The sequence below is a fragment of the Podarcis cretensis genome (genome assembly GCF_951804945.1).
Source record: "Podarcis cretensis genome assembly, chromosome: 18".
In the NCBI taxonomy this organism is placed as follows: Eukaryota; Metazoa; Chordata; class Lepidosauria; order Squamata; family Lacertidae; genus Podarcis; species Podarcis cretensis.
Genome location: NC_137188.1, coordinates 1,133,730 through 1,158,118, shown reverse-complemented (window position 1 = coordinate 1,158,118; position 24,389 = coordinate 1,133,730). Strand labels below are relative to the sequence as shown.

The 24,389-nt window shown below is 52.0% G+C and overlaps 2 protein-coding genes across 2 annotated transcripts in view; both read left to right on the top strand.

The window, feature by feature from the left end:
- LMNB2 (lamin B2) overlaps positions 1 to 13,413 on the top strand; it is a 38,843-nt gene extending 25,430 nt beyond the window's left edge. Inside the window, exons 3-12 of the mRNA XM_079960659.1 lie at positions 4,789 to 4,945; positions 5,961 to 6,086; positions 6,870 to 7,040; positions 7,311 to 7,436; positions 7,821 to 8,041; positions 8,192 to 8,480; positions 8,604 to 8,711; positions 8,997 to 9,116; positions 9,283 to 9,387; positions 10,042 to 13,413. Coding sequence (XP_079816785.1) covers positions 4,789 to 4,945; positions 5,961 to 6,086; positions 6,870 to 7,040; positions 7,311 to 7,436; positions 7,821 to 8,041; positions 8,192 to 8,480; positions 8,604 to 8,711; positions 8,997 to 9,116; positions 9,283 to 9,387; positions 10,042 to 10,083 — 1,465 coding nt within the window. The 3' untranslated portion in view covers positions 10,084 to 13,413. The remainder of the gene's footprint in view (positions 1 to 4,788; positions 4,946 to 5,960; positions 6,087 to 6,869; positions 7,041 to 7,310; positions 7,437 to 7,820; positions 8,042 to 8,191; positions 8,481 to 8,603; positions 8,712 to 8,996; positions 9,117 to 9,282; positions 9,388 to 10,041) is intronic.
- Positions 1 to 24,389, top strand: part of THOP1 (thimet oligopeptidase 1) — a 285,623-nt gene that overhangs the window by 237,844 nt on the left and 23,390 nt on the right. The gene's annotated exons all lie outside the window — the stretch shown is intronic.

The following is a 24,389-nucleotide window of genomic DNA, read 5'->3' as shown; positions in this document are numbered from 1 at the left end:
AAAGCCGCATTGCCGCTGTCGGAGAGCACTGACTTCTTTTTGTGGACAATTGGATTTTAAACAACAACCCGTGAGTAGAACGGGAAATTGGACTCCTAAAATAATTTAATCTTGCATCGAACGGGGAAGGTTTAAACAGGAAGTCCACCTTCCCTTTCTGTAAATAAACTGAAGCAAAGAAGTTGTTAACTAAGGTCTTGGAAAGTCTTACGCAAAGGATTAAAACTCCACTGATTGAAACTTTTATTACTACTCCCCTTGGAAGCAGGGGAAGTCTGCAGGAGAAGGTGAAAAATTAAAAATTGAAGCACCACATCTCTGAACCTCGGAACGGTCTGTAAAAAGTCCATTGACGGTAAACAGGATAAATTTGACAGCTAGCTGTCAAGACATAAAAGAAAGACATTGTTTCTATCATCCGCTTCTGCGTTTAAAAAAGAAGAAAAGGTAAATGGAACTGTTACTATTTTACTTTTGGAACTGTGCTGGAAAGGATTGATAAATGGAGACTGTTTCCCTCTAGAGGGGGTTTTGGGACATTGTTACAAGAGTGCAGCTAGGATATTGACTTTAAGTTAAAGATAGACCGTGAGAAACTAGCTTTGACCTTGAACATATCAAGAATGTCGGCTAAGGAAGAAGTAGCGTCTGTACTGAATAGGACGTTTTATCTGTTGGGAAAGCTGCATAAACAGATGGATGCTATGGCTACCAGTATTGATATTTTGGGAACAAAAGTGGGCATCAGCATAGAAGTTGACAAGAACCCGGCACAGGAATCTTTCTTAATTGAGCAAATTGATGAATTAGAAAAGGAGAAAGTTGCTGTTGCAATACAAGGGGGAGCCTTAACCCTACTGAGGCAAATGGAGGATTACAAGATGAGGCTTTATATGACTGTAAATAGGAGAAGCCAGTTATTGAAGATGGGAACCTGGCCTGATTTGGAAAATGAAAGGTGGAGAGATCCCCTTATACGGGGATCAAATGGCTTTTGGGATATGAATTTGAGCCAGGAGGAGATTGGAGCTTTTGGGGCCTTTGGATTTGGAAGAACTGTGAAACAAGATTTGGAATACTTTATGGGCCCTAGCCTTAACTATGGAAATCTGGCAGATCTGATAAAAAGGAATATGTGCACCGATGGGTTGGAGCTCCCCCAAGATCTGCTTTTTAGCACCAAAGATTATCAAGAAGATTGGCAGATGGGACATGAAGAAGAGTTAGGAGCCTCGGACATGAGATCTCCAGGTTGATGGACTGTTGGAGGTTGATGGAACTGACGGCAGGGGCCGAGACCGGGGAGGGGGAACGGTGGAAGAAAATTGGGAATTTAAAATGTATATATGGAGATCTTTAAAAAAGAAAAAAAAATTGATGAGAGTTGGAAAAATAGTGGAATGAAATTTTTATGACCCTAGGGGAAATGTCTTAAGAGATTAAGTTCAAATATATCATTTTTAAGGAGGAGTAAGATTAAATAAAGTAAAAATGGATGGCTAATTGGTGAAAGAAGAGAATGTAAAATTACAGTATATTAAGAGAAATTATTAGGATAAAAACAAAGATGAAGGATTTGCTGAAATATCTGTCTGAATTAGAATACAAAGAGGGGGACTTCTGGGTTAGCGCCATCGGCAATGGCGGCGTTCCTCTGACTGAGAGGAACCCGCTCCATGGAATTCGGGTCGTGCCGCTGCGGCAAAGGCGGAGACCCTTTAAAAATCCCAGGCGGAGGAAGCCTGGGAACATGGGATTCGGCTGACACCAGGAGCGCCCCCCTACCCACAGGGAAACCCCTTTTTTGGGGTTCCGAAGTGACGGGTGAGCGACGCGGTGTTTTGAATCGACCGCTATTTTTTACGGAGTGAAGCCGCGTAGCCGTTGCCGGAGAGCGCTGACTTTTTCTTGTGGACAATTGGATTTGAAACAACAACCCGTGAGTAAACGGAAATTGGACTTTTAAAGTACTATAAAAAATTTTTTTAATTGGCACTTGTCGGGGAAGGTCTAAACAGGAAGTCCGCCTCCCCTTTCTGTATATAAACTGAAGCAAAGAACCTGTTAACTAAGGTTGTGGAGATTTTTATGTAAAGGACTTAAATTCCACTGATTGCAATTACCATCATATTTTCTGTGGAAGCAGGGGAGCCTGCAGGAGAAGGCTAATTTGGGAATTGAAGTGCCACTTCCCCAAACCCGGGAGTGGTCTGTGAGAGCTCGCTGACGGTGAATAGATAAACTTGACAGCTGTCAAGATATAAAAGAAGGACTTTTTTCTACTGTTTGTTTTTGCTACAATCTACTGTTTGTCTTTGTTATAATCTTACGTCTAAAAGGAAAGAAGGATTTGTTACAATTTAACGTATGGGACCTTTGGGTCCGTGCTGGAAGGAGTGAAAAAAACCCAGAATCACTCTAGAGGGAGCTTTGGGATATTGTCGTAAGGATGCAGCTGGGAAATTATTTTTAAAGATAAAAACCCTGAGAAACTAGTCTTTGACCTTGGACTGTTTAAGGATGGCAGTTGGGAAGGAAATTCAATGTGAGCTGAACAGGGCATTTTATCTTTTGGGGAAATTGCAAGTCCAGATAAATGTTATGGCTACGAATGTAATAATTTTGGAAACAAAGATGGGTACTGGAAAAGAAGTTGACAAGAACTCGGCACAGGAACCTCTTCCAATTGAACAGACTGGAAAATTTGAGAAGGAGAACCTTGTTGTGAGTAAAGAGATGAAAGGGGGAGCCGTAACCCTACAGAGGCAAATGGTGGATTACAACTTGAGGCCCAACATGATGGCAACTAAGAGAAGCAAATTTTTGGAGATGGAAGCCTGGCTCGGTTTACAAAATGAAAGATGGAAAGATCATCCTATGTGGAGATCAAATGACCTTTGGGATATAAAGCTGAGCCAGGTGAAGGTTGGAGCGTTGGGGGCCTTTGGATTTGAAAAATGTGTGAAACAAGATTTGGAATATTTTACAGGCCCTATCCTTAACTATGGAAGTTTGGTAGGAAAGAACATGATTACCGTTGGGTTGGAGCTCCCCCGAGATTTGTTTTTCAACATCAAAGACTATCAAAAAGATCGGCAGAGGGGACACAAAAGAGACTTAAGAGCTTCGGATTTAAGATCTCCGGGTTGATGGTTTTCTGAGATTTATGGAACTATTGCTAGAGGCTGAAACCGGGGAGGGGATCTGGTGGATGAAAAATGGGGAATTTAAAGTGTATACAATATAATTTTGTTTTGTTTTGTTTTGTTTTGTTTTGTTTTGTTTTGTTTTTTTAAAGAGAGATGGGGAAATCGTGGAATTGAATCTTCCTTTGACCCTAGGGGAAATGTGTTAAGAATAAGTACAGTTTTAATGAGAAATAAGATTAAATAAAGTAAAAGGGATGGTTATTTGGTGAAAGAAAGAATGGAAAATTACAGTATTTTAAGATAAGATATAAGGATAAAATCAAGGTGAAGGATTTGTTGAAATATTTATATGAATTAGAATATAACGAGGGGAATTATAGTATGTTAAGATAAATTAGTAGGATAAAAACAAAGTTGGAAGGATTTGCTGAAATATCCAAATTGAATTAGAATACAAAAATGGGAGGTGTGAGGAAGTCAAGGAAATAAGTGAATGTATGTGTCAGGGAACTGCCATCGGAGCTCAGGGTGGTGGAGAGGCTCTCGGATGCTGGGAGACCCTCGGATGCTGAGGAGGGAACCAGCAGGGGGAGAGGGAGAGTTTCCGCTGAAGAAGGAGGGAAGGAGGAGACAGCGTCGGAGGTGAGGCTCAGAGACGCTTCAAGCGAGACCAGTGGTGAGAGCTCAGGACCTCCCCTTGGAACGCCCACTCTGCGCAGAAAGCTGTCGCGCAGGGAATCAAGGAGGAGACTTTCTGTCAAAGAACTTTTATGTTGGAGGAAATTCAGCAAACGCCCACTGACGGATTCTGCCAGTGATTAAGGCAGCCACGCACTTATGGCTGTCCGGTTAGGGAGAATTTAAAACTAACTACAAAACTGGGAGCGTTTTAGCGCTTACGCACAAGCAACCCCTTATCCCATTACAGCATGCAAGTGAGTTAAAGGTTTAACTTGTTTTTTACTTCTTCTTTTTCTTTTTTCTGTTTTTTGATGATGTTCTTTTTATATGCATTGTTTTTTCTTTGTTTTTTCTTTGATTGTCTTTTTTATTCTTTTTTGTAACCTTTAAAATCTTAATAAAAATGTATTTTTTAAAAAAATAGAATACAAAGAGGGGAGGTGTGAGGAGGTCAAGGAAAAAAGCTAAAGAAAGAAAGTTATGTAAAGGTTTGATTTGTTCTTTTTTTGTCTGTTTTTCTTACTTTTTTGTGATGTGATTTGTTTTTACGCATTTTTTTGCTTTCTTTTTTGTTTAACTGGGTCTTTTTTATTCTTTTTTTACTCATGTCATTTTTAAAATCTTAATAAAAATCTATTGGAAAAAACCCCCCGGTAATTTCCAAATGTAGCCGTTCCCCACAAATCTAGGCGGTAGTTTTCCTGTCTCCCTTTGTGTGCGTGTATATATGCACGCGAAAGACACAGAGGTCACATGTTTGCTATGCAGGAACACTTCCCTTGCTGTCTGTCAGTTCGGCTCTGATTGCTAGAGGCAGAACGACCTGGTGCTGCAATGCTTTGAGGAGGTGCTCTGCCCATAGCCCCAGGGTGAGGAGGGGCCAGATCTTGCAGGAGTTTGTTACGACTCGGATGACAGCGGAAGCTGCTTTTGAGTCTTCCTTTCTTTCCTTCCTTAGCTACAAAAAGAAAGATGGGGAGTGGTCCACATCTCAGGGCCGCATCAAGGAGCTGGAAGTCCTCTTCCATCGGAGCGAAGCAGAACTCACGGCAACCCTGACAGAGAAGCGCAACCTGGAGGTGGAGGTGGCCGACCTGCGTGCACAGCTAGCCAAGGTAAAGGGGGGGTTACCACAGCAGAGGCAGAGAGCATCCTGAGAAGCAGCAGGGAAGGGGCCGTCTGCAGTCATCTTCATCCCTGGTTCCCGATTTCCTGATCCCAGAATAGCCCGGCTGCGGGTCAGCTTGTCTCTGGGCTGAGCTCCTGCCGCTTTGAGTCTCTTGCTGATGCTAAGATGCCAAAATGAAGTCCTGGCACCAGGTTCCTTGGCTCCAGTAGTCTGGCAGCCTGAGGAAGCCAGAGGCTGTTTCCCTCATGGCCTACTTGGAACCATGGGAGTCCTTGGCTGAGTCCTTGGGGACTTGAACAAGGCCTAAGAAACTTGAACAAGGCCCAAGAAATGCTGGCGTTTCAGCACCTGCCTGTAGCCGAAGGGACACGTTGGCAGGTTTCATCCCTCCCCCCCACCATTTCTCACTCCAGGAGCTGTGTGGAAGCTGTTCCTCTCTGGACCAAATTATTCTTTGTCAGGTGCTGAAATTTGTCCTCCTGTTTGCTCTGATGGTGCTAATGTGCCACATGAGGCTCATCTTGGACGGGGACAGGACTTCTCTAGGAGTTGCTGACTGCTGGTGTCTGTTTTGGGGGTGGAAGCACACTATCTGGGACTCCCTCCGCCTACATGGTTGAAGTGTAACTCCTTCCACAAGGAGTACTCATAGTCAGTATTTGCATGTCTAAATTGGGAGGCCAGTCTGCGGCAGTGCTGCCAACAGCATAAGGTGCTGTGCGAAGTGCCTTCTCAGAGCCCCCAGCCACCCTGCTTGGTTGCATCCAGCAAGGCTGCAGAGGCCTTGGCTCTGAATGGGCTTGGAAAAGGCACAGTCAGAATTAGGCCCCAATGCAGCTGCTAGAAAAGCATGTGTGAGTTGAGGCTGACCATGTCTTGTGTTGAGCCAAGAGGTTGGGCAGGCAGTGGGAAGTGTGCAGGACCCATCTCCAGCACGACTCCCCTGGACATTTGGACACTTGCTCCCCTTTCACACTCTCTGCCTTCAATGCCTTTTCCAGTCAGAAGATGGTCACGCTGTGGCAAAGAAGCAGCTGGAGAAGGAGACTCTGATGCGGGTGGACCTGGAGAATCGCTGCCAGAGTCTGCAAGAGGAGCTTGACTTCAGGAAGAACATTTTTGAAGAGGTAGAACCTGCTGCTGCTGCTGCTGCTGCTGCTGCTGCTGCTGCTGGGTTGCTTGGGCTGTGGCTGCCATTGGGTGGGGTGGGGTGAGTAGGCAGGGAGGGAGAGGAGACAGGGCCCCCTTCTCCATCACGGTCCTGCTGGGTTTGAGCTGTGAAGGAGAAGGGTCGGGTCCCTTTGAGCATGCCAGGGAAAAGTAGCCACCTATCCTGCTGTTGGTGTTCCTCACATTTGTCCCCACCAGGAGCGTTTTCCCTGATGCCTTTTTTGCTCTGGTCACCAGGGAGCAGGGTGTGCACCCAAGGAGCTTCATTCCTTTCCTCCAAGTCCCTCTCTTATGCTGGAGGCACTCGTGTGACCCTGTACTGGCAGCTCAGAGGTGCAAAGGGCAGGCTTGGTCCAGCACCCAGATCACTCCCCAGCCCAGATCTTGGGGCTGGATGTGAAGTGGGGACGGTGGCACCTGATGACTGGATTTCCTGGATGTCTGCAGTGGGTCATGCCCACCCTTGGGACCTGCTGCTTTGGGGCTGGGAGGCAGGAGACCTCTCCTACCACCCCATTCCCTCTTGAGGTTTCCCTGCATTTTATGAATCTTCCTGGAATAGGCATTTGCCAGCACTCTCCACACCGAATGGGCGTGAGAAAGTGAGTGTGATGATGTACCTCTCAGTCTTCCTGTTGTGTTTGGGCTGGTGTTTCCTGGACGGGGGCCTTGAGGGCCTTGGTTCCTGCAAGGGGTCTTGCGAGTCTGAGCCCTGGCCTGGGTTTGCTCCCCACTCGCAGGAGGTGCGGGAGACACGGAAGCGGCACGAGCGCCAGTTGGTGGAGGTGGATAGCAGCCGCCAGCAGGAGTGCGAGTCCAAACTCTCCCAGACGCTAGAAGACCTTCGCCGGCAGCATGACGAGCAGGTCCGGCTCTACAAGCTGGAGGTGGAGCAGACCTACCAGGCCAAGGTGAGGGAGGAGGCAGATGCTGAGGGGGCTGGGAAAGGCTTGACGTGGGAGGGGGCTGCTGTCCATTTGGCCTTGCACTCCTTCCACGTCAGCGGCCAGGAGTGCTTCTGGGCAGCTCTGTGCTTCAGGAGCTCCCTCCTCCTGGAATCTGTTGCTCTCTGTGGTGCTCCTTGGTGTTGGGGGCTGGGGAGTGCCCAGTGCCTTGTACAGCAGATCTCCAGGCAGAAGAGCCCTGGGAGCAGCCTGACGCTTTCCTCCATCTCCCTTCAGCTGGAGAATGCCAAACTCTGCTCCGATCAGAACGACAAAGCTGCCAGTGCTGCTCGGGAGGAGCTGAAGGAGGCCCGCGTGAGGATTGAATCCCTCAGCTACCAGCTTTCAGGGCTGCAGAAGCAGGTGAGGTAAAGGCAGCCTCTCACACCCCCTTCTGCCTTCCAGTCTCAGCTCTGGACTGCCCGGGGCTGTCCTGGTCTCACAAAGCTACCTTGTACTACGTGTGCCCTTTTATACCTCCCGGAGAAGCTCCTGTGTTTATTTGTAGTAACTCCTTTCAGCTCAGGACAGGTGTTTCTCGTATAGGATTGTTCAAGTGTTCCTTTCCAGTTGATTGTTTCTGAGCCAGGCCTTCCCTGTGGGGTTGGCCCTGCCCTTGGGCTGGGTGAGGGAGGGGGTGCTTGCACAGTGCTTTGGCCCTAGCCCCCCTTTCATTTCACAGTGCCCTTCCATCTGGGAGGCTTTCTCTCTCAGGGTCCCAGGCCAGCGCTATTCTTTCTCATGCAGGCGAACGCCGCAGAAGACCGGATACGGGAGCTGGAGGAGCTGATGGCTGGTGAGCGAGAGAAGTTCCGGAAGATGCTGGACGCCAAGGAGAGGGAGATGACAGAGATGCGGGACCAGATGCAGCAGCAGCTGATGGAGTACCAGGAGCTCCTGGATGTCAAGCTGGCCCTGGACATGGAGATCAGCGCCTACCGGAAGCTCCTCGAAGGGGAAGAGGAGAGGTATGGAGGGAGGAAGGAGGAGCAGAGCGCACATGGGTGCTCCTCTGTGTTGGGCAGTGGCGCCAGCAGCTTGGTTCTTTGGCTGGCTGGGCTGCAGGCCCTTCCCTCACTGCTCTTGCCCACTGACCCTCGCCTGCCTTTCCCCTCCAGGCTGAAGCTGTCCCCCAGCCCCTCAGCCCGTATCACTGTCTCGCGGGCCACCTCCTCGTCCAGCAGCGGCATTTCCGCCACCCGCTCCTCCCGGGGGAAGCGGAAGCGCCTGGAAATAGCAGAGGAGCTCTCTGGCAGTGGCTCCAGCGGGTTGGGCACCTGGAGCAGCAGTGCCAGCAGTAGCAGCGCCTTCCAGACTTCCCAGCAGGCTTCTGCCAAGGGCAGCATCAGCATCGAGGACGTGGACCCAGAGGGGAAGTATGTTCAGCTGAAGAACTGCTCTGACAAGGTAGGCTGCGGGAAAAGAGGTTTGGCTCAGAAGCACTGTTGGGGCCTTCAGGCTTCCCTCCTTGACTGGCCTGGCCCTGGGGCTGGTTTTGCTGCTCCCTGAGTCCCGCTGCTTCTTCTTCAGGATCAATCTCTTGGGAACTGGAGGCTGAAGAAAAAGATTGGCGAGGGAGAAGAGGTGGCTTACAAATTTACCCCAAAATATGTCCTCCGGGCTGGGCAGGCGGTCACAGTAAGTCATGGCTCTTTCCTCGGGAGAAAAGGCCTCCTCATTGGAAGGGAGGGTATTGGTTGCCCAGTATCCAGAGACCTGATCACGCTCTGCCCACCTTCCGTGCCCGACGCAGAACCTCCTTGGTTCTGCAGCCTGTGGAGAAAAGGCTCCCTGCAGGAAGCCCAGATGCCTCTGCCACTTGGAGGGCTGGCCATTGGGGTCAGCTTGGATTGCTGCTCCCTCTGGCATGGTGAAGGATCAAGGGTGCCCTGCCTGTGAATGAGGGAGTCTCTTTCTTGCTAGATCTGGGCAGCTGATGCTGGGGTGGCCCACAGCCCACCTTCTGTCCTTGTGTGGAAGCACCAGACCAGTTGGGGCACCGGGACCAGTGTCTGCACCTACCTGGTGAACTCTGATGGAGAGGTAGGTCCTCCGAAGGGGTGGGGGGTGGAGGTGCTGGAGAAGCCAAATAGTGAAGAAAAGGTTGCCTTGCTTTTGATGCAAGGACATGACAAAGAAGCCGCCTTTGAGCATTCACTGAGCACCTGCTACACTCAACATGAGCTGTGTTTCTCCTACTTCTTCTCAGGAAGTTGCTGTGAGGAGTTTGACTCAGTCGTCTGCTGTGCTGCAGAACAACGGGGAGGAAGATGAGGAGGCAGAGTTTAGGGAGGAAGACCTCTTTCACCAGCAGGTAGCTGGAAGAAAAAACACTTCCACCCACCCACCAAGGGTTGAATTGATTGGGGCCTGACTGCAGCCATGGTTTGGGGGTGGTTCCAAGGGGACAACGGGGTACCTTGGTCTCTCTCAAGGGGCAGCTGCGCTCTCTCTCTCTCTCTCTCTCTCTCTCTCACACACACACACACACACACACACACACAGCGAGGCTGAGCAGCTTAGGCCCAGCCTTTTAGTTATCAAAGGTAACTAAAGGAGTTGGGAGTTGACTCTGCTCAAGAAGGGAAAGTGAAGAAATTAGCCAAGTCAGGAGTCTCTTCCTCCCTGGGGTGGCAGAGGGAGTGTTCCTGGGTCCTGACTCACTTTGAAAAGGGGAGGACTTGTGAGGGTAGATTCTTGGAGGGAGGGACTCCCAGCTGCTCATCTCTGCTGTGGGTGGTGCCCAGGAGCTGCTCTTCTTTCCTTCCTGCACCCAACTGGCTGTGGCACACACACCCTGCCTCTCTCTAGGGTGGTCGGTCCCCAAGTGGTAGAAGCTGCTAAGAGGACAGCTAGGCTGAGCTCTATCCAAGTTGCCTCTCTGATCTTTAGCCAGGGCAGGAGAGAGGGTTCTGCCAGGGCCACCTGGGGAGCTTCCTGATGCCCCTCCTTCCTTCTCTATCTCCAGGGGGATCCCAGGACCACCTCCAGGGGCTGCACCGTCATGTGAGAGGAAGGGAAACCGACTGCTCATCTTCTTCCCTTTTTTTGCTCTGCCCAGGGACTCTGCCCAGAGTCACTGAAACTATTTTTATACATTGCATATGATCACTCCTTTTTTTTTTCTTTCTTTCTTGGAGATGGTTCCTTAGTAAACTTCTTAAAGAGAGAACTTGAATCAGCCAGAACTGCCACCATCTTTTGAAGATTTGCTTTCCCTTTGCAATGCCTATGGTCTACTTTGTTGTCTTACTTGCAAGCCAAAGAGTGATGCAGCTCCAGGAGTTTCCAGGGAAGAGAAAGCATGGCTGAAGTTGTCACTCTGGAGTGGACAGTCTGCTTCTGTGGCCCTCCTGTTCTTGTACTGGGGGAGGTGGTCAAGCGGTGACCCTGGGTGTAAACCTGCCTGTGCCCTCAGGGGCAACCCCAGTGATTGTGCAGATAAAACCAGGTGGCAAATGTGAGGATTAATGATATTTTCATGCCATTGACCCTAGGTGTGCCTCAGAAGGCCTGGAGCTCCTAGGACAGAATGACTCTTGAAACAGTTTGGGCAGCTCTGTGGAGCATGGAGGTCTCAGAAGCTGAGATGAAGTGAGAAGCACTGATTCAAGGCAAGGCTTGTTTGAAGTCATTGCAGAACTTCCTCTGCCTAAGTTCTGCTGCCATGCTTTCAAGCAGGGAACAATCCTAACCATGTCTACTCAGAAGTAGGTCTTGTTGATTTCAGTGGGGCTTACTCCCCAAGTGAGGTTAAGATTGCTGCTTCCTTGCGGAATGACCCTAGAAACAGGGTTATATCAAATCAAGTCAAAGGCCCACTGAATCCAATGGATGCAACTCACTTGAAGGCCAGCCCTTACGAAGTCTAGATTTTGTGGGAACTGTTTCTGCCCTCAAAATCCAGAGTTGAGCCCTCACACAAGACGTGTTGGATGCTGAGATTCCACTTGGAGGTCTGTGTTGCTCCATCCTCTGCAGTAAAAAACCAGAAGCGACTTGTCTGCTTGTCTTGCCACTGGAGACCAGTGGTGGGTGGGGATGTGGGACGTCTTCTGCCGAGTCCCTCTTCCTTGCAGCTCGCTCCACACTGCCCAGAGGGGACAGAGGCAAGTTCAGTGTTGCACTGTGAGCAGTGTTGCCCCATGCCTCAATGGGTCCCTCCCATTGGGCAGCCTTGCAAGTTCCAGGGTGCTTTGTTTGTAAGGGGAGTTTACGGAAGATGCTGCCGCTGCTTACTCTGCCCTGATCTGCACCACCTCCCAGAGTGAGAGGACAAGGTATGGGCAGGTAGGTGATAAGTATTTGGAGCAGGTGGGCAGTGACCCCCTCCTAGGGCAGCTCAGCTTCTCCCCACCCCACCCTTGGTCTTGCAGAATCCTTGGCACAGCTGTTCTCCACCAAAGAAGCTGCCTTGGCTCAGCACCTGTCCAAAGGTGGTGTGTGATCTCCTGGCAGCCCTGGATCCCCTTGAGGGGCAAGCAGGGCTGCATCTGGGGCAGAGTTAGTGGTGCCAGCAAGCAGCAGTGAGGGGTCAGAGCTCCTGCCACCCACTCCTGGGACCCCAGGGCTCTGGCTCAGCCCATGATGGCACGTGTACAGAGAGGAGATACAGCCCTGCAGATATTCTGGTTCATAGGGTCTTGTGGGGAGGGTGGGAGGGTTGCTGGGCAAGGCTTTGGTGCAGAGCAAGTTGGGTGGGAACAGATGGGTTGGGGAACAAAATGTCCTACTTTATATTTAAAAATAAAAACAAAAAAACCAGAGGTGCTTATATTCCACAGGTATTTTAATGATGCCACTTGGTAGAGAAGCATATTAGATTTAGAAGTTGAACTCTGTTTCATGGAGCCACTTGTGGAAAGCATTCCTTTTGGAAGTATGGCTTCTGCCTCCCCCTCTACCGCATGACGCTCCTTCTGCTCAGCTTGACCAGGGGGCTGAGGGTGTTTGCCATAGACATTGCTCTCTTGTCCCTCTGAATTCTGTTTCTCAGGTCTGGCTTACAAGCTTCTTGGCCACCTGCTGTGCTCACAGCTGCTCTTCCAAGGCCAGTCTCCTTGTTCCTGTGAATACTAAAGATGTGAAGGTGCAAATGTGCTACTGGGCTAAGCAGGCTGCTCTTGTGCTGGCCTGAGCCAGAGGGGAGGAGGAGGGGGGTTCCTGACTGCTCTGCAAAGCTGAGTCAGGGACCTGAGCAGAGTCCCCAAGTGCTGCTGTTTGCCATGCACTTAGGGTGGCCACCGGCTGTGGAGGGCACCCTCCTCTTGGTCTCCCTGAACACCCCCCCCAAACTGCCATTCCAGAACAGTTGCTGTGAAAATGCCAAGGCCAGTGTCAACCGCTCCTTGCACTGTCTCCCTCGGGCTCGGGCTGTGTCAGGGAGTGCAGAACCAGAACCAGGAGCTGAGCGCTGTGAAAAGCCTTCAAAGGGCCGAGCCCAGCAGCATCCAGCCTTTACAATCAGGACGACCTTGGCTAGGGTCCCACAAGGTTGATGTCCCTCACCTCACTTTGAGCTCTGTTCAGCCCGGATGGATCTTGTCCCACCAATCCAGTGGTCCCCAAATCCCACTTTCTGTCTCTAGGTGGGAGCCCATCTGAGAGGCCAGTTCCCTCCCAGCCTCAGTTTCCACTCTGTTTGCTCCCACTGGGGAGTGGAGGTGTTGGGCTGCAACCTGAGAGACAGAATGTTCGGGGGCGGGGTTGCCCTTAGAAAAAGCAAATTTATATTCTCTCTGAGCTGTTATTCACATATGGTTATTAGAAAATTTTAATGCCTTGAAATGCTAAAGTCTAGAGAGCAAACCCTTAAAAAGATGTGGAAAACCTCTGGGTTGCTTGCTGGGGGGTGGGGGTGAATCTTTGCTTATCACCATAGCAGTAGGATGACTGAGCATGTTTCCACTTCCTGATGTCTTGAGCAGACTGCTCTGTGGGCGAAACACACCTGCCTGCCCCATGCCCTGTCAATTGACACTAAATCCACAAGCAATAATCTATTTGAAACTCTAAAGAAGTGTTGCAAACTTTGCCTCTCTTCATTCAGAAAGGATTTCCTTATTATAACTTTTATTTTTGTAGAGTGGATTTCTGACTTGCAGGTTTTGTTCATGAAGCAGCTGTTCTGCAGGAAAGACTCGGAGTGCATGCTGCAGAAGAGATGGCGTTGGCGTTGCCCATCCTTTGGAGGAAACTGATCTAGACGTTAGCATTTCAAATTTGTTTTGCTTTATTATGGATATGCATGCCAAATTGTCTTTTTCAAGGATTTGTAATATACCTTTTCTGACTGGAAACCTTTTGTACGAAACACTCCAATAAATGTTTTGCATTTTTACCTGGTGTCATTGTGGTAAACTCCTGTGAGGCAAAGGTTTTACTAGTATAGTGTGATGGTTCTAGGGGTTGCTCATGCGTAAGTTGCCACCACTCTTGGCTTGGTTGCCTGGTTGAACCCTTTCTGTCTGGACAGCCCTTCACTTTGTGGCTGTCTCAGTCGCTGGCAGAATCCGTCAGTGGGCGTTTCTTAAACTTCTTCCCGCAAAAAAGTTATTTGACGCCAAGTCTCCTCCTACTCTCCCTGCGCGGAAGTCTTCTGCGCAGGGAGGGTGTGGGCAGTGGAGTACTCGTGCCCTCCCCACTAGTCTCCGTTGAAGAGTCCTGGAGCCTTTTCTCCGATTCCCCCATCTGCCCCCCTTCTCTCCTGGTGTTATGCTGATTTCCTTCCCCAGCAGCTGGGCTGCCTCTCCCCCTGCTGGGGCCCTCTCCGGCATTGCTCTGGAGCCTTCCCTCCTCCTCTAGCTCTGATGGCAGTTCCCTGACATATAGGTTATGATGTTAGGGAAGCTGAGCCTCAGAGAGACGGGCTAACTCACAGCCACCAAATGTCTTTGTGGCTTCAAAGACTGGATGACATCGATCTACAGCGAAATTATATGCTGGGGGGAGGTGTTTGTTCGCCTCAGAACATTGGTATCACATTAACTTACTGCGTTCCATCATACCTCTCCTCCCTTTTAGACTGTTGCCCATAGACTGGCCTTCACCAAAGCGAGGTTCAACGTTTTTCCCTCCAACGTCCTGAGACATAGATTCTGAAAGGGCCAAGCCCCCGCCATGTGCAAATGTGATAAGGAGACACCGGAGTCGCTCCAGCACATTATGTTCACTTGCCCCCTGTTTAATGTGCCACGGGCAAATTTGTTGGGATCAATCATACAGAAACTAGAGGGCACCCCACCAAAATTCCACCTTGCCCAAATCTTGCAGGATAAGGATACTCATACGACCCTGAAAGTGGCAAGGTTCCTGGTCGCTGTCCTTACCCAAAAGCGACACCAAGGAGCACTACAAGCTAACTAAGGCGTAGTATGCCATTCTATTCTATAGTATTTTATTGTTATAGCGGTGCTTTAGTGGCTGCTTTCCCCACGTGCACAAGTTGTTATTTATGTGTCGTTTTTACCTGTATGGGCCTATGGCCGTAAATAAAAATTACTCATTGGTGGCTTCAAACTGCTGTACCAAAAGCCAATTTCTCCACAAAGGAGTGGTGAGCAAGAAAGGTTTCTGTCCAGCTTGGATGGGTTTGAATGGCAAGGGTTTACCATGCACACGTAGGAATATCCCTGGCCAGCAGAGCAGCATTGCATGCAAACTGGTTCTGTGCGCACCGTTCTTCAGCCTGATCCAGCAACAAGGGGAGCACATGATCCAGCAGTCTGGAAATTGAGGTGATTAGGACTAGAAATACTGTTATGCTGTCGGTACAAGGATTTAAACACAACCCCCTTGTCCCTTAGAAATCAATGTTTGGGTACTCCTGCAGTGCAAAAATCATGTCTGTTCAGACACCAGAAATGTCTGCTGGAAATCGCAGGCGTGCGTGTGTGCTCACATGCGTACGCAATCCAGCCCACAGAGGGATCGCTGGAGTGAACCAGCCCAGGCGAGGTAAACCTTGCTGACCCCTGGGTTAGGGTTAGAACGAAAGTTAGGGCTAGGGCTGCAGCTAGGGTTAGGGGTTAAGTTTAAGGTTGGTGTCAGGGGCTCAGGAGCAGAGGCACAGGGGAGAGAGGAAATGGAGAGCGAAGGGGAAGAATCTGAGGGCAGCGTAGGGGAGTATGAGAGTGACCCGAGAGATTCCATGAGCTTCTCCAGCGAATCAGAAGATTCCCAGAGGGGGGCGCCGACGGCCAGGGCAAGGGGGGTCCCAGGGGGGACACACCAGAAGCAAGGGGCCAGAGGGGACTCCCAAAGCAGCAGCGAGAGATCAGGACCAGCTCCTCCACCAGAGCGTAGTGGGGGGGAAGAGTCCCATGTATCAGGACCAGCTTCTCCTCCAGCAGGGAGAGAAGATGAATCAGGGCTGGCCACGCCTCCATCGCAGAGTGAGGGAACGGAGGGGAGGTCAGGTCCAGCTAGCCTCTCCGAAGGGGGAAGCAGTGACAGGAGCAGTGTAACGGACAGGAGGAAGGTTGCCGGCTGGGCGCGCGCGCCAAGTTTGAATGTACAGCAGGTAACCCGGATTGGGAACCAGGTCCTAAAGCCCGCCGGAGGGAGGGGGAAGACTCAGGGGACTCAGCGTCAGAAGAGTCTAGAAAGGACAAGACCCCAGCGGACAGGAGGACCCAGAGGAGGAAAGAGCAAAGGAAGAGGTGGAGCAAGGCTAGAGTCTTAAACTGGTGTCTGGGGGGAGGAGATTCAGACGGAGCTTCAGCGGTCTAGGGTTTAAGACGTAGGACTGCACGCCGCGGCTTTGAAATCGAAACTACATTTCAATAAAGACTTTTGTACATAACAACGGACTGGCGTTGGTCCTTTGTGAGCTGGGACCTCGGGCAGCTCTGACAGTTGGCGTTAGGGATAGGGATAGAGCATTTAGAGTTGACTGCCCAGCAAAGCATTCGGCAGAGAGCCTACAATAGGGGTGCCCAAAGAGGGCTGGATTTCATGAAGGAAAAATGCATGAGGGCTGACCAAAATTGTTGACACCTCAAAATCAGGAGATTGATGGTACAAGACGCTTCGTTGGAGCATCTGGAGATAGCGGTTCGTTTTGGTAATAAATCCTCCTTTTTAATCACCTACGCTTACTGTGTGATCAAGCTGGGAAGCGGGACTCCTGACATTGATGCCACAGAAAGAATACAGTTTGCCAAGAGAGCAAAAGGTTGAAAATTCTGCACCATCACCCACTGCTGCCGCCACAATAAAAGTGACAGCTGCAGTGCGCTCCATGGAGGCTGAACATTCCTCCTCCACCGCAGCACCCTCTGTCCCCCATGCAGCCTCTTGGGGGGAAAGGTGCTGCTGGTGTCCTCTCCCCCTTAAGGAGGAAATGGCAGGAACTGCTCTCTAGGGTCTCCAGGGGTCTGCACCCGCCTCGCATGATTCAGAGTGGACCCCTTACCTACAAAAGATGAGGCCCTTGAGTCCCCCTTCAACCAAAAGATGAGGGTGATTTGATTCTCCCACTTCTTCCCGATGGAAATCTTCACTCCTGCCTTGTTTCCTGGTGGGGAGGCGCCATCTTGTGGTTCACCTCAGGTGCCAAAATGTCTTGGGTCATTTCATTCCTGGTGAGAGGGACACGAAGTGGCTGTTCCTCTCAAAACACTTGTTTGGTTTCTTTTGGTTTATTTCACTTAGTTTTGTGTTAACGCTAAATGAAGTGAAATAAGCTCAAACAAAGCTTACTTGTCTTCTTTCTATGCATGTTGACCCAAAAACACATTTTGCTTTTTTTGGGCTTACTTCACTTCGTTTTGCATTTTTGGGGTGAATATGCATGCACACTCAAAAAACACGAAACAAAGTGAAATAAGCACAAACAAAGCTTATTTGTGCTCGATCTATGCATATTTACCCAAAAAACACGTGCTTTGCTTTGTTTGGGCTTACTGTATTTTGGGGTGAATATGCATGCACACCCAAAAAACACGAAATGGAGTGAAATAAGCTAATTCGTCTTCTTTCTATGCATATTAACCCAAAAAACACGTGTTTTGTTTTGGGCTTATTTCACTTCATTTTGCATTTTTTGGGTGAATATGCATGCATTGACTAATTTTAAGCCATGACACCCCTTCTGTTTCTTATATGCATAAACCCAGTTTTGTCATCAATTCATTATGGCATGTTCCTGGCAACGGCTTGGTAAACAAATCAATACAGTGGTACCTCAGGTTAAGAACTTAATTTGTTCTGGAGGTCCGTTCTTAACCTGAAACTGTTCTTAACCTGAGGTACCACTTTAGCTAATGGGGCCTCCTGCTGCCACCGCGCAATTTCTGTTCTCATCCTGAAGCACAGTTCTTAACCCGAGGTGCTATTTCTGGGTTAGCGGAGTCTGTAATCTGAAGCGTCTGTAACCTGAAGCGTCTGTAACCCGAAGTATTATCTTGTGATTGATTACCCCATTCTGTACACGTGTTTGTTTTGATGCGGATTTCATTATTTCCAAGCTCACTAATGCAGTGCACGATTGACTATCTTCATACATTTGGATGGGCAAATCGAGGTCTTTTAGTACCTGGATAAACCACATTATATGCTAGCAACAGACTCCCGTATTAGATATCTTCAGTGGTAGCAGCAGCAGTATAGGAAAAGGCAGTAGAGGCGGCAGCGGCAGCAATATAAGCACAGGAGGTAGAGGCAGCGGCATAGGCACAGGCCGCAAAGGGACAGGCCGCAAAGACAGTATAGGTACAGGAGGTAAAGGCACCAGCGGCATAGGCAAAGGCAGTAGAGGTATCGGCGGCGGCGGCATAGGAATTGGCGGTAGAGGCATCAGCAGCAGTGAAAGTGGCACAGGCCGTAGGTAGAGGCACAGGTGGCAGCGGCACATGCGGTGGAGGCACAGACTGTAGAGGCACAGGTCGCAGCAGCATAGGCGGTAGAGGCACAGGAGGCAGTGGCAGCAGCACAAGTGGTAGAGGGACAGGAGATGAAGTCATCAGTGGCAGTAGCACACAGAGGTACAGGCATTAGAGGTACAGGTGGTGGAGGCATCAGTGGCACAGGTACAGGCGGTAGCGGCACAGGCAGCAGCAGCACTGACAGCAGAGGCACAGTTGATAGAGGCACAGGCGGTAGCAGCGGCAAAGGTGGTAGAGGGACGGGTAGAGGCACAGGAGGCAGAGGAGGCATTGGTAGTGGCAGGGGTGGCAGAGGCACAGTGGCAGCGGCACAGGCAGTAGAGGCACAGGCAGTGGAGGCATCAGTGGAGGGGAGAGACTCCATCAGGCAAGGCCTCCTTCCACCTGCCTTGCCTCACCCTCCGGCCCTAGAGTCCTCATAAGTTCCTGGAGGAAGAACTGTGAGGGGAGAGACAGGCGGCACAGGCAGCAGTGGCACAGGCAGTAGAGGCACAGGCGATGGAGGCATCAGAGGCAGAGGCAGAGGCACAGGTGGTAGAGGCACAGGCGGCAGCGGTACGGGCACAGGCAGTAGAGGCATCAGCAGCTGTGGCAGAGGCATACGTGGTAGAGGCACAGGCGGCAGCGGCACAGGCAGTAGAGGCATAGGCGGTGGAGGCAGAAGAGGCCAGGGCAGCAGCACAGACGGTACAGGCACAGTCGGCAGAGGCACAGACGGTGGAGGCACAGGCGATAAAGGCACAGGCAGTAAATGCATTCACAGCAATGGTAGAGGTACAGGCGGCAGTGCCAGAGGCACAGGCAGTATAGGCACAAGCGGCAGTGGCATAGGTGGTAGAGGCACAGGCAGTAGAGGCAGCAGCGGCTGCAGAATAGGCACAGGCAGTGGAGTCACCAGTGGCAGTGGCAGAGGTACAGGTGGTAGAGGCACCAGCGGCAGCGGCATAGGCAGTAGAGGTATCAGCGGCGGCGGCAGCATTAAAGGCACAGGCAGTAGAGGCAGCAGCAGCACCACAGGCGGTAGAGGCACAGGCGGAAGCAGAAGCGGTACAGGCAGTAGAGGTACAGGTGGTAGAACCACGAGCGGCATCGGCATTAGTGGTAGAGGCACAGGTGGCAGCGATAGCGGCACAGGCAGTAGAGGCACAGGCAGTGGAGGCATCAGCAGCAGTGGCAGAGGCACAGGCAGGAGAGGCAGATGCAGAGGCGGTAAATGCAAAGGTGGCAGCTGCAGCTACACAGACCGTAGAGGCACAGGGGTGGAGACATCAGCGGCAGTGGCAGTGACACAGGTGATAGAGGCATCAGTGGCAGCGGCACAGGCAGTAGAGGCACACGCCGTGGAGGCACCAGCGGCAGTGGCAGAGGCACAGGCAATAGAAGCACAGCAGCACAGGCTGTAGAGGCACAGTTGCTAGGGGCAGAGGCACAGTCGGTAGAGGCAGAGGCAGCAGTGGTAGCAGCACAGGCAGCAGCAGCACAGACAGTAGAGGCAAGGGTGGTGTGATGGCCTGGGATTCAGACTTGGATGCTGAACTTGAGGGATCCCAGCCTGCACAGGAGTCCCTGCTTCCAGAACCAGCTGAGCCGGGGCTGGGGCATGAGCCTGAAGGGTCCTCACCTGTGCTGGATGAGCAGGCACCAGCTGAGTCTGCTCTGGCTCCTGAGGTGATGGAGGACCCATTGCCTGCAGGTGCTCCACTCTCAGCCCCGTCAGAGGAAGCTGAGGTTGCCTCTGGGTCCGGTAACCCTCCAGCCTCTCCTGAGCTGCAGAGAGGTGGAGGGAACTAACTTCCTGCAGGAGGAGTGCTCACCTCCAGGCCAGGAGAGGCGAGTCACCAGAGGATCGGGGCTGCCCTAAGCCTCGGGGCAGATAAAAGCCGGCCAGTCCCAAGTTGCGGGAGCAACATTGTTGGTTGCTACTTCCTGCCTGAACCCTGTCCTGCTTACTTGCCTGACCTCCTGACCCGCCCTGGCTCCCTGCTTGCATGCTTGTCCCTGACTTCACCCGACTCCCTGCCCTTCACCCAGCTTCATCTACTACAGCGACATAGGCGGCACGGGCGGTAGTGGCACAGGCAGTAGAGGCACAGGTGATGGAGGCATCAGCAGCTGTGGCAGAGGCATACGTGGTAAAGGCATAGGCGGCAGCGGCACATGTGGAGGCAGCAGGACAGTTGATAGAGGCAAAAGCGGCAGCGGCAGAGATGGTGGAGGCACAGGTGGTAAAGGCATCAGCAGCAATGGCAGAGGTACAGGCGGCAGTGGCAGATGGCAGTGGCATAGGCACAGGTGGTGGAGTCACCAACAGCTGCTGCATAGGCTCAGTGGCGTAGCGTGGGGGTGCAGGGGGGCCTGCCGCACCGGGCCCAACATCTGGGGGGGCGCGCTCGCCGCCTCCGGAGTTGCCGAAGAGCCTCAGGCGCAGGCTGTAGCAGAGCCCCATGTCTCGCTGTCAGGGGCTCAGGAGCAGAGGCACAGGGGAGAGAGGAAACAGAGAGCGAAGGAGAAGAATCTGAGGGCAGCGTAGGGGAGTATGACAGTGGCCCGAGAGATTCCATGAGCTTCTCCAGCGATTCAGGAGATTCCCAGAAGGGGGCACCGATGGCCAGGGCAAGGGGGGTCCCGGGAGGGACGCACCAGAAGCAAGGGGCCAGCGGGGACTCCCAAAGCAGCAGCTGGAAATCAGGACCAGTTTCCCCACCAGAGCGTAGCGGGGGGAAGAGTCCCATGTATCAGGGCCAGCGTCCCCTCCAGTAGGGAGAGAAGATGAGTCAGGGCTGACCATGCCTCCATCGCAGAGTGAGGGAACGGAGGGGAAGTCAGATCCAACTAGCCCCCCCCGAAGGGGGAAGCAGTGACAGGAGCAGTGTAATGGTCAGGAGAAAGGTGGCCGGCTGGGCGCGCGCGCCAAGTTCGAATGTACAGGCGCGCGGGACAGCAGAAAGCCCGAATTGGGAACCAGGTCCTAAAGCCCGCCGGAGGCAGGGGGAAGACTCAGGGGATTCAGCGTCAGAAGAGTCTAGAAAGGGCAAGACCCCAGTGGACAGGCGGACCCAGAGGAGGAAAGTGCAAAGGAAGAGGTGGAGCAAGGCTAGAGTCTTAAACTCGTGTCTGGGGGGAGGAGATTCAGACGGAGCTTCAGCGGTCTAGAGTTTAAGACGTAGAGCTGCGCGCCACGGCTTTGAAATCGAAACTGATCTTCAATAAAGACTTTTGTATATAACAAGAACTGGCGTTGGTCCTTTGTGAGCTGGGACCTCGGGCAGCTCTGACACTCGCGAAACCGACGAGCTGTGCACGCGTCCGGGCTGAAGGCGTCTGGCAGGCAGCGGCTCTCAGCGCTTGCCGCGGTCCCCGCGCGTCAGGGCCACGGAGGGCGCGCCAGACAGCCCCTCCTCACAGCCCCGCTGCTGCTGCTGCAGCTGCTGGGCCATGTTGCATTTTCCTCGCCTTTCTGCCCTCCTCCTCCGGGCAAGCGGCGTCGTTTGGGCGGCAGCGCCAGCGGCAACTCGCCTCTGATCACCTGACACGGACCCGCCACCGCCACCGTGGCTACCTTACCGTAAATACCCCAGCCCAGGCAGCAGCAAGAAGAAGCTGGCAGCGGTGGCAGGCTATGGGTTAGGGGGCGCAAATTACTTGCCTTGTTCCGGGTGCTGACAACCCATGCTACACCGCTGCATAGGCTTAGACACAGGCAGTAGAGGTACGAGCAAAAGAGGCAGCAGTATAAGTACAGGCGGTAAAGGCACCAGAGGCAGAGGCATAGACGCTAGGGGCACCAGCGGCAGGAACATAGGCAAAGACAGTAGAGGCACCAGCAGCAGTGGCAGCGGCAGCGGCATAGGAATAGGCGGTAGAGGCAACAGTGGCAATGGTAGCAGTATAGCTACAGGCGGTAGAGGCACCAGCAGGCAGTAGAGGCACAGGTGGTGGAGGCACAGGTGAAAGAGGCACAGGTGGCAGCGGCATAGGTGGTAGAGGCACAGGTGGTGGAGTTACAGGCAGAAGTAGAAGCGACACAGGCTGTAAAGGCACAGAAGGCAGCGGCAGTGGCACAGGTGGTAGATGGACAGGCGATGAAGTCAGCAGCAGCTGTGGCAGAGGCACAGGCTGCAGAGGCATCAGCGGCGATGGCACACACAGAGGTGGAAGTGGCAGAGGTGCAGGTGCTAGAGGCACAGGTGGCAGTGGCAGAGGTACAGGCATTAGAGGTATAGGTGGTGTAGGCATCAGTCGCAGTGGCACAGGCACAGGTGACAGCAGCACAGATGGTAGAGGAAGCAGCACAGACAGCAGAGACACAGTCAGTAGGGGCAGAGGCACAGGAAGTAGAATCTGCCTCTGGGCAGCAGTGCTAGTGGCACCAGCGGCAGCAGCGGAACAGGCAGTAGAGGCACAGGCGGTGGAGGCATCAGCGGCAGTGACAGAGGTGATAGAGGCACAGGCAGCGGCGGCACCAGCGGCATAGGCACAGGCATAAAAGGCACCAGCGGTAGCGGCATAGGAACAGGCAGTAGAGGAATCAGTGGCAGTAGCAGCAGCACAGGAGGTAGAGGCACAGGGGGTGTAAGTTTTGGCTATTTGCAGATTAGTTGCGCTACAGAAGGCGTGCTGGGGAGACTACACATTACAAGGAACGCAAGAATAACTTTTGCTAGGTTTCAATAACAAAAACTCCTTTTACATTAATTATATCAATAAGCATGGCCCGACCACCAACCCAACCACCAGGGTACTGAGAGAGCTACGTGCTGCTCTTTATATACTATACCCAACTGCTTAATCACCACAACTTAACAGTACCTGCCTCACAGCTGTAAAACTAGGTCAGGTTATTTGCTCTTAAAGAAATAAATATTTGCTCTTAAAGAGACTATGAGGATTTCTGAAAAATAAGTCATGTCAGACGAACCTGATCTCGTTTTTTGACCAAGCCTGGTAGATGAAGGGAATGCAGTGGATGTAGCCTACCTTGATTTCAGCAAGGCATTTGACAAGGTGCCCCATGATATTCTTGTAAAGAAGCTGGTAAAATGCGGACTTGACTATGCTACCACTCAGTGGATTTGTAACTGGGTGACTGACCGAACCCAAAGGGTGCTCATCAATGGTTCCTCTTCATCCTGGAGAAAAGTGACTAGTGGGGTGCCACTGGGTTCTGTCTTGGGCCCGGTCTTATTCAACATCTCTATCAACGACTTGGATGATGGACTCAAGGGCATCCTGATCAAATTTGCAGATGGCACCTGTCAGAGCTGCCCAAGGTCCCAGCTCACAAAGGACCAACGCCAGTTCTTGCTATATACAAAAGTCTTTATTAAGGTTCAGTTTCCATTTCAAAGCCGTGGCGTGCAGCTCTACGTCCCAACCCTAGACCACTGAAGCTCCATCTGAATCTCCTCCCCCTCGACACCAGTTCAAGACCCTAGCCTTGCTCCACCTCCTCCTCTGCTCCTTTCTCCTCTGGGTCCTTCTGCCCGCTGGGGTGTCGCCCTTTCTGGACTCTTCTGATGCTGATTCCCCGGATTCTTCCCCCTGCTTCCGGCGTGCTTTAGGACCTGGCTCCCAATCCGAGCTCCCTGCTGTCCCGCGCGCCTGTACATTTGAACTTGGCGCGCGCGCCCAGCCGGCAACCTTCCTCCTGACCGTTACACTGCTCCTGTCACTGCTTCCCCCTTCAGGGGGGCTAGCTGGGTCTGACTCCCCCCCCCCCCGTTCCCTCACTCAGCGATAGGGGCGTGGTCAGCCCTGACTCATCTTCTCTCCCCACTGGAGGGGAACCCGGCCCTGACACGTGGGACTCTTCCTCCCTGCTACGCTCTGGTGGGGAAGCTGGTCCCGATCTCCAGCTGCTGCTTTGGGAGTCGCCGCTGGCCCCTTGCTTCTGGTGCGTCCCTCCCGGGACCCCCCTTGCCCTGGCCATCGGTGCCCCCTTCTGGGAATCTTCCGAATCGCTGGAGAAGCTCATGGAATCTCTCGGCCCACTGTCATATTCTCCTACGCTGCCCTCGGATTGTTCCCCTTCGCTCTCCGCCTCCTCTCTCCCCTGTGCCTCTGCTCCCGAACCCCTGACAACACCAAACTGGGAGGGGTGGCTAACACCCCAGAGGACAGGATCACACTTCAAAACGACCTTGACAGATTAGAGAACTGGGCCAAAACAAACAAGATGAATTTTAACAGGGAGAAATGTAAAGTATTGTACTTGGGCAAAAAGAATGAGAGGCACAAATACAAGATGGGTGACACCTGGCTTGAGAGCAGTACATGTGAAAAGGATCTAGGAGTCTTGGTTGACCACAAACTTGACATGAGACAACAGTGTGACGCGGCAGCTAAAAAAGCCAATGCAATTCTGGGCTGCATCAATAGGAGTATAGCATCTAGATCAAGGGGAGTAATAGTGCCACTGTATTCTGCTCTG